Here is a 9,104-nt window from a genome sequence, read left to right on the forward strand (position 1 = left end):
GAGTTGTCCTTGAAAGGGTAGCTTCTGTCAGAGCTCTCTCAGCCCCGCCCACCTCCCAGGGTGTCTGCAGTGGGGGGAGAAGATATAGGAGATTGTAAGCCGCTCTGAGTCTCTGATTCAGAGAGAAGGGCGGGGTATAAATCTGCAATTCTTCATCATGCAGGAGTGAGCAAAATGCTGGCCACGGGTTGCCAAGGGGGGGGGGGGCAGAGGGTTTGCCAAATACAGTGGGAGAGCGTTCAAGACCATTGTCAGATGGGCTGGCTCCAGGATGGGAAATAACCTGGAGATTTGGGGGTTAGAACCTGGGGAAGGTAAGTTTTGGGGAGAGGAAGGACCTTGGAAGGCACAAAGCCATAGAATCCACCCACCATAGGAACTGATCTCTGTAGTCTGGAGAATAGACCATAGATCATATATTTATACCCCACCTGTCTCTGAACCTGTTATGTATGTGCCTTAAAGTATGTTCTTCCTGCTGGCTCATTGGAGCCAGGAAAGCAGAACTTGGGAACTGTATAACAATGGGTAGTGGGATCCAAAGACCTGCCGCCCTGCACCAATCACAGACTCCTGCCTGTTTGAATGAACTAATGGCAAGCTAGCGCGGGAGATTAGAGTTGTATATAGGTTTAGTCCACAGGCCCTTAGTCAGTCTTTTGTGGAAGCAGCCATCACCAGGCTGCCCCTAATAAAGAGCTGTCCTCACTATGATCTCGTCTCTGCAATGCTTTAAACCCACCATATAATAGAACCAGAGTCTCAGAGCGGCTTACAATCTCCTTTATCGTCTTCCCCCACAATATACACTCTGTGAGGTAGGTGGCGCTGAGAGAGCTCTGACAGAAGCTGCCTTTTCAAAGACAACTCCTGCAAGGGAAGTTTCTCCAGGGAAACTGATCTCTATAGTCTGGAAATGAGCTGTAATTCTGGGGGACTGCCAGGTCCCCCGAAGAGGCTGGCATTCCTGTCTGGACTGGATCATCTGGACCCCTGTCAAGGATACCATGCATAGGCCCTGGTTGACAGCTGTGGAGGGTGCTTTTGTTTCCCCAGCCTTACCCCGACATTGCATACAGTTATAGCCAGGGGTCATTTTGTAGAAAAATAGGTGGTGGAGCTCATCCAGGGATTGTTATGCAGCTGCACCTACTATTCAATGGACAAGGTGGGGAGGAGGAGGGGAAACCCTCAGAAAGGTTCAGGAGCTCGGCTCCTGTGAGCTCCTGCTGAATCCAAGGCCTGGTTTAAAAGGTAAAGGTAGTCCCCTGCGCAAGCACTGGTCATTTTCGACTCTGGGGTGACGTTGCTTTCGCAACGTTTTCACGGCAGACTTTTTACGGGGTGGTTTGCCATTGCCTTCCCCAGTCATCTACACTTTCCCCCCAGCAAACTGGGTCCTCATTTGACTGACCTCGGAAGGATGGAAGGCTGAGTCAACCTGGAGCCGGCTACCTGAACCAGCTTCCTCTGCGATCGAACTCAGGTCGTGAGCAGAGGGCTCCCACCGCAGTACTGCAGCTTTACCACTCTGCGCCACGGGGCTGGCTACAGCTCAGCAAAGGCCACCTTCTCCCTCTCTGCAGTCTCTAGCTGTCTGTAGCAGAGCTCCTCTGTGTATTTGTGTGTGTGGGGGATCTCTTGGCAGGGTGTACTATCCGTAGGAAATCAATGCCCGTTGCTTGATGTAGGGGCAGTTTCCAGATGCCCAGCTCTGCTTGAGGGAACGCCCCTGCCCTGTAGTTGAAGAGTGCTTGCGGAACCCCTGTGCCAGACACTTACTGGAGAGGACGACGATGCCCACCAGTAAGCCCAGCAGCACCAAGAGTACCAAACTGAGGAGGGCCACGCAGAACCAGGAGAATTTGCAGTCTGGCTTGAACTTCCTGCTGGCCACGTCCCGGACCTGCTGAGCTGTGGACAGAGAATCAAGGGTCACAGTCTAGTAGTAGGAACATGCAAATCAACCTTAGCCCTAGTCCAACCATTTGCCCATCTAGTTCAGTATTGTCTGCTCTGGGGAAGGGCTCTGGTAGAGCATCTGCTTGGCATGCAGGAGGTCTCAGGGTTCAATCCCCGGCGTCTCCAGTTAAAAGGACCAGGTGGTAAGTGACGGGAAAGATCTCCATCTAAGACCCTGGAGAGCGGCTGCCAGTCTGAGTACACAAGGCTTAATTTGATGGGCTGATTCAGTAGAAGGTCACCACACACCACACCTTTTTGTGTGTTCTGGGGAGGGGCCGTGGCTCAGTGGCAGAGAATCTGTTTGTATGTAGAAGGTGTCAGGGTTCAATCTCCAGTCAAAAGGACCAGGTGGTTAGCGATGGGAAAGATCTCCATCTAAGACCCTGGAGAGCAGCTGCCAGTCTGAGTAGACAAGGCTTAACTTGATGGGCTGATTCAGTAGAAGGTCACCACACACCACACCTTTTTGTGTGTTCTGGGGAGGATCCGTGGCTCAGTGGCAGAGAATCTGTTTGTATGTAGAAGGTCTCAGGGTTCAATCTCCAGTCAAAAGGACCAGGTGGTAAGCGATGGGAAAGATCTCCATCTAAGACCCTGGAGAGCGGCTGCCAATCTGAGTAGACAAGGCTTAACTTGATGGACTGATGGTCTGATTCAGTAGAAGGTCACCACACCTTTTTGTGTGTTCTGGGGAGGGGCTGTGGCCCAGTGGCAGAGAATCTGTTTGTATGTAGAAGGTCTCAGGGTTCAATCCCCGGCATCTCCAGTCAAAAGGACCAGGTAGGAGGTGAAGGGAAAGGCCGGAATCCAGGACTTTGGAGAGCTGCTGCAAGTCTGAGGAGACCAGGGGTCTCCAACCTTTTTGAGCCTGTGGGCACCTTTGGAATTCTAACCCACCATGGTGGGCACATCCACAAAATGGCTGCCATGAAACAGTTGCTGGAGGAGGCCAAACCTGCCACGCGACGGCTGCCACAGCTCACCTTGAGTCATACAGTGAAGATCCTTGTGTTGCGGTGGCATTGATGCTGCTGAAGCAATATTTTAAAAAAATCTGTCAATCAGATTTCCCATGGCCAATCAGAAGCCTTGCTGGGAAAAGCCCTACCTGGCCCTACCCACTTTCTAAAAACAGGAAAGATGCTGGAGACACTATGGGGACCCCTTAAGTAGTCTGTACTGAGCTTAGTGGACCAAGGGTTTGATTCAGTATCAGGCAACTTTGTGCGCGTCACGTGTGTGTCTGTGTGATTGGCAGGGGCTCTCCAGAGTCTCAGGCAGAGAAAGTTATTTCCCAGCACCTGCTACTGGAGTTCTTTGGGATCTTCAGGAATTGAACCTGGGGCCTTCTGCGTGGACAGAATGCAGCCGCTGAGCCACAGATAGCGTCTCCCGGCGCAATTGTTGCATGGAACCTCTGATGAATTGCATGCAACTGCCTATCCCACCTGCAATATAGGATTGCACGACACTCAAGAAGCATAACAAATTTTGATTTCAAAAATCTGGGTTCCCTACATAAGGCCAAAGGGTGGAGATGGGAGAAGGTGCTTCCTGTTGACTCTGGTCACTGGGTCATCCCATTCAGTACTGTCTGCTCTGACCATTACCAGCAGATCTCCCAGCAGAGGCAATTTCTTCTTCAACACCTTCTATGCTGGGACCTGGACTAGAGACCTTCTGCATGCCAAGTGTGTGTTCTGCCCTGCAGTTGCCCCAGCTAGGGTTGCCCGGTCTACTTCAAGAAATATCTGGGGACTTTGGGGATGGAGCCAGGAGACGCAGGGGTGGAGCCAGAAGCCAGGTGGTGACAAGCATCCTTGAACTCCAAAGGGAGTTCCGGCCATCACATTGAAAGGGACCACACACCTTTTAAAGGCCTTCTCTCCATTGGAAATAAGGAAGGATGGGGGCATCGTCTTTGGGGGCTCATAGAATTGGACCCCCCAGTCCAATCTTCTTGAAACTTGGAGGGTGTTTTAAGGAGAGGTGTCGGATGCTATGTTGCAAATTTGATGCCTCTGCCTCAAAAAACAGCCCCCCCCAGAGCTACAGATACCCGCAGATCAATTCTCCAGTATACCCTATGGGAATCAGTCGCCATAGGGAATAATTGAGTGCCCAGCAGACATCCCCCTTCCCCTGCTTTCTGATAACCCGGAAGAAGGTGGAGGGCCTCCAAACCTGGGGGATCTCTTGCCCCCACTGGGGATTAGCGAAACTCTAGGAGCGTACAGCTGTGTAAAAAAAAAAAAACCCCGCTAAGAGACACCATAAATTTTAAGCAATTCAAAAGCAGTCTTTCCAATCACAAAGGGGTGACAGTGGTCCAGAAATCTTGCAGACATGTTCTGAACCTTGTTGGTCTCCTGTGAATGTATTGTAAAGATTGGGTTCCAGTGATAAAGAAGCCTCCAAACTGAAGAAAGACGGATGAAACGTCTTGGTATCTAGAACAGACGTCTTTGGAAGGGCTTCTTTTTGTTCCATGAACTAAATACTGGACTATTGTCACTCCTTTGCGATTGGAAAGACTGCTTTTGAACTGTCTTCCGTTTATGTCTTTTGGCTACATGCTGTTTTCTATTTGAAGTTCTATGTGCAAGCTTTGTCAGAACACCACTGACCTCTACATTACACTGTCTTGTTGTTTAAAATTTATGGTGTCTCTTAGCGTTTTTTTTAATTTACCCACCTGGGGATTGTCAACCCTAGCCCCAACCACATTTGGCTGTGTGCTGAAGGATCTCTCAAAGGATCCTTCCCCAACCTTTCTTTCCTTCTGCTCTCAAATCTCCGTATAAGAGGAGCACAACCGGGCCTCAGCTTCCCTCTCTGTATCATCTTCTCCCCCTATCTGGTGTTACCGAAGCCATTGGCGGAGAGCTTCACGGTGGTTCTGTCTTCCCCGTCCGGGCGATTCGGCGACAGGGCCTCACCCTCCACCTCGAAGACAGGGTTGGAAAACTCAGTCAGCAAAAACCGTGGCAGTGGGAGAGGAGGAGAGCCGGCATGTTCCTGCGAGGAAATCAGACAATGGAGAAGAGTTGGGTTTTATTCCTCTACCCTACGGAGTCTCAGAGCAACTCTACAATCACCTTCCCCTCCTGGGGCTGAGAGAGTACTGGGAGAACAGTGATGGGCCCAAGATCTCTCAGCAGAATTCATGTGGAGGGAAGGTTGCCAGCCTCCAGGTGTGGCCTGGAGATCTCCAGCTGGCAGCTCCACTGGAGAAAATGGCTGCCTTGAAGGGTGGACTCTAGTAATTCCAGGAGATCCCCAAGTCCTGCCTGGAAGTTGGCAAGCCTATCTGTCTTGAAAGAGGATTGCCAAGCCATTTTGGAAATTCCTGTCATTCTGGTGGGGGAAGTCCTTGGGAAGGGACTTCTGTTTCCCTGAAGCTGCCGTTTTTGTCCGGGGTAACTGTCGTTTGGAAATCAGTTTGAGTTCCTGAAGAGCTTCAGCTAGGGGCCAGTTTGGTGTAGTGGTTAAGTGTGCGGACTCTTATCTGGGAGAACCGGGTTTGATTCCCCACTCCTCCAATTGCATTTGCTGGAATGGCCTTGGGTCAGCCATAGCTCTGGCAGAGCTGTCCTTGTGAGAGCCAGTTTGGTGTAGTGGTTAAGTGTGCGGACTCTTATCTGGGAGAACCGGGTTTGATTCCCCACTCCTCCACTTGCACCTGCTGGAATGGCCTTGGGTCAGCCATAGCTCTGGCAGAGCTGTCCTTGTGAGAGCCAGTTTGGTGTAGTGGTGAAGTGCGCGGACTCTTATCTGGGAGAACTGGGTTTGATTCCCCACTCCTCCACTTGCACCTGCTGGAATAGCCTTGGGTCAGCCATTGCTCTGGCAGAGCTGTCCTTGTGAGAGCCAGTTTGGTGTAGTGGTTAAGTGTGCGGACTCTTATCTGGGAGAACCAAAGTCCCCAGATATTTCTTGAATTGGACTTGGCAACCATATGTCGTTTCCGGGTTCGAGACAGGGGCAGCCCCAAGTAGAGGGCATTACAGTAGTCCAACCTCGAGGTGACCGTTGCATGGATCACCGTTGCCAGGCTGCCGTGTTCAAGGAAGGGGACCAACGGCCTCACCCGCCTAAGATGGAAAAGAGCGGATTTATCAGTGGCTGCTATCTGGGCCTCCATTGTCAAGGCAGGCTCCAGCAGCACCCCCAAGCTTCTGACCTTGTGAGCCATTGTCAGTGGCGCACCATCAAATGCTGGTAAGGGGATTTCCCTGCCTGGACCGCCGCGACTCAGGCAAAGGACCTCTGTCTTCGTCGGATTCAGCTTCAAGCGACTCAGCCTAAGCCACCCTGCCACGGCTTGCAACGCCAGGTCCAGATTTTCTGGGACACAGCCAGGCCGGCCGTCCATCAACAGATAGAGCTGGGTGTCATCAGCGTACTGGTGGCAACCGAACCCATACCTCCGGACAATCTGAGGAAGGGGGCACGTGTAGATGTTGAACAACATCGGGGAGAGTACCGCCCCCTGAGGCACCCCACAATTAAAAGCGTGCCTCCGGGACGACTCTCCCCCAATCGCCACCCTTTGTCCCCAACCATCTAGAAAAGAGGAAAGCCATTGCAAGGCCAACCCCGAATTCCTGCATCGGTCAGTAACCAATGGTTGGCCGTATAGAACGCAGCTGATAGGTCTAACAACATCAGCACTGCTGAGCCGCCTCGGTCCGGATGCTGCTGGAGATCATCCACCAGGGCAACCAACACTGTCCTGGAAGGAAGCTGGACTGATGGGGATCTAGGATGGAAGCGTCATCCAGAAAATTCTGTAGCTGTAGCGCTACTGCCCTCTCAATAATTTTACCCAAAAAGGGTAAGTTTGAGACCGACCAATAGTGTGCCAATTCGGCCAGGTCTAATGTAGGTTTTTTCAAGAGACGGTGGACCACAGCCTCTTTAAGATGCCTTAGAATCCACCTTCTAAAGCAGCCATTTCCTTCAGAGGAACTGATCTCTGTACCCTGGGCTCCAAAAAATATCGCCCGTGGCGCCAGTGGATTTCAGAGCATCGTCTCTGCCTTCTCTGCTAGGCGGATCTTCAACCCCTGAGAACGAGAGTTCCTACGGGGAAGGAATGTGGCAGCCTGTTTGCACAACAGCATAATTGGGTTTATTTTTAGCTGTGGGAAATTAAAGCCAACCAACACTTGCTCCGATTAATCCAACCCCTGAGGACTAATTGATGCGTTACTCCCCACTGAGCTGAAAAATTGAGCTATTTAAATAGCACTTACACAGAACATTTGGAGCGTTCAAAACACCCCACACCCAGTGATTCTTTCAGCAATCAAGTATGTTATTATGCCCATTTTGCAGATGATGGAGGTAACACTAAGACTGCAAATGGCTTGCTTGAGGCCATGCACTGAGATCTGAAGTGGTAACTTCCCTGTTCTGCTTTTCTGTTAGGCTGGAAGTTTCAAAGGACAGCCCTCGTCAGATACAAGTAGGAATGGAGATCCCTGAACCCTTCTATCCCAGTCTGAAGGTGGGTGCTGAAGAAGAAGAAGATATTGGATTTATATCCCGCCCTCCACTCCAAAGAGTCTCAGAGTGGCTCACAATCTCCTTTATCTTCCTCCCCCACAACAGACACCCTGTGAGGTAGATGAAGATCTTGGATTTATATCCCGCCCTCCACTTCGAAGAGTCTCAGAGTGGCTCACAATCTCCTTTATCTTCCTCCCCCACAACAGACACCCTGTGAGGTAGATGAAGATCTTGGATTTATATCCCGCCCTCCACTCCGAAGAGTCTCAGAGCGGCTCACAATCTCCTTTACCTTCCTCCCCGACAACAGACACCCTGTGAGGTGGGTGGGGCTGGAGAGGGCTCTCACAGCAGCTGCCCTTTCAAGGACAACCTCTGCCAGAGCTATGGCTGACCCAAGGCCATTCCAGCAGGTGCAGATGGAGGAGTGGGGAATCAAACCTGGTTCTCCCAGATAAGAGTCCGCACACTTAACCACCACACCAAACTGGCTCTCCAGAGTTCCTTCTTTGCTGCAGAGAAGGAACTCACGATGCAAAGGCACGATGCAGTGGTGCCTTCCTGTTCCAAATCCTGCTAAATTGCAACTGACAACAAAGCTCAAAACAGCACATCCTTCTGGACTGAATCAAGACTTCGTTTCCTGGCTCACTACCAATGCTGAAACTATTGAACAGCATCAGGTGATCAATGATGAGCTATCCTAGACCTTGGAGCATATGTGCTTCCCACAACATGAATCTGTTGTTAAGGGAATACAGAATTTAAAAGGGGCAATGAAGAAAAATACGAAGAAGATGATGATGAAGAAGAAGATGACCCCCCCAAAAAGCACAAGAAAAACATGAAGAACTTTATACCCTGCTTTTCACTACCCAAAGGAGTCTCAAGGCAGCTTACATGTCCTTTCCTTTCCCCTCCCCACAACAGACACTTTCTGAAGTAGGTGGGGCTGAGAGAGCCCTGACAGAAACTGCTCTTAAGAGGAACAGCTTTGAGAGAACTTATGACTGACCCAAGGTCACTCCAGCAGCTGCGTGTGGAGGAGTGGGGAATCAAACCCGGTTCTCCCAGATAACAGTCTGCGTGCTTACCCACTACACCAAAGCTAAGAAATAGAATGATCAAAAGCACAATGTAAAAGGCAATTTTACAGATCCAAAGGGCAAAAGACTCAGGGCCTCCCTTCCCCCGTCCCGCTCTTACCTTGCTCCGATCCAGCATGTCAGGGTAGAGGATGATCTCAGCGTAGTCCTTCATGGCCGTGGGGGAGGAGGTGTGGAACGTCGCCAGGATACCTGCCCTGCCTAAGCCGCTGCATCCCCCCATCTCCTGCGGCATGGCGGCAGACCCAATTCTCACCACATTGGCTAGGAGAGGACGGCAGAGGGTCCCCTCCTGAGGCAAGAGCCCGGACCGGAACCCAGCCTCGATCTTCTGACCCAGAGCACCCAGTGGGGGAGTCGGACTGACGGCTCCTGATACCTCGGCCAGCAAAGACTGTTCCCTGCGAGGACAAGAGGCCTTTGCTTGCGGGCTCCTGGGAAACGGAGGAATTTGCAAGCATTACAGCCACCAACCTTCCTCCTACTTCTTAATCCAACTCAGCTGAGGACGAGGAGGTC

At 51.3% G+C, this 9,104-nt stretch overlaps 1 protein-coding gene across 1 annotated transcript in view; it reads right to left on the minus strand.

Moving 5' to 3' along the window:
* The window catches only part of MFRP (membrane frizzled-related protein), a 41,514-nt gene extending 32,694 nt beyond the window's left edge, over positions 1-8,820 (minus strand). The window contains exons 1-3 of the mRNA XM_060250914.1: positions 8,686-8,820; positions 4,833-4,983; positions 1,783-1,914 (exon numbers count right to left, since the gene is read on the minus strand). Coding sequence (XP_060106897.1) covers positions 1,783-1,914; positions 4,833-4,983; positions 8,686-8,820 — 418 coding nt within the window. The remainder of the gene's footprint in view (positions 1-1,782; positions 1,915-4,832; positions 4,984-8,685) is intronic.
* Positions 8,821-9,104: the final 284 nt, after the last annotated feature.

Source organism: Heteronotia binoei, chromosome 12 (assembly GCF_032191835.1).
Source record: "Heteronotia binoei isolate CCM8104 ecotype False Entrance Well chromosome 12, APGP_CSIRO_Hbin_v1, whole genome shotgun sequence".
Taxonomy (NCBI): Eukaryota; Metazoa; Chordata; class Lepidosauria; order Squamata; family Gekkonidae; genus Heteronotia; species Heteronotia binoei.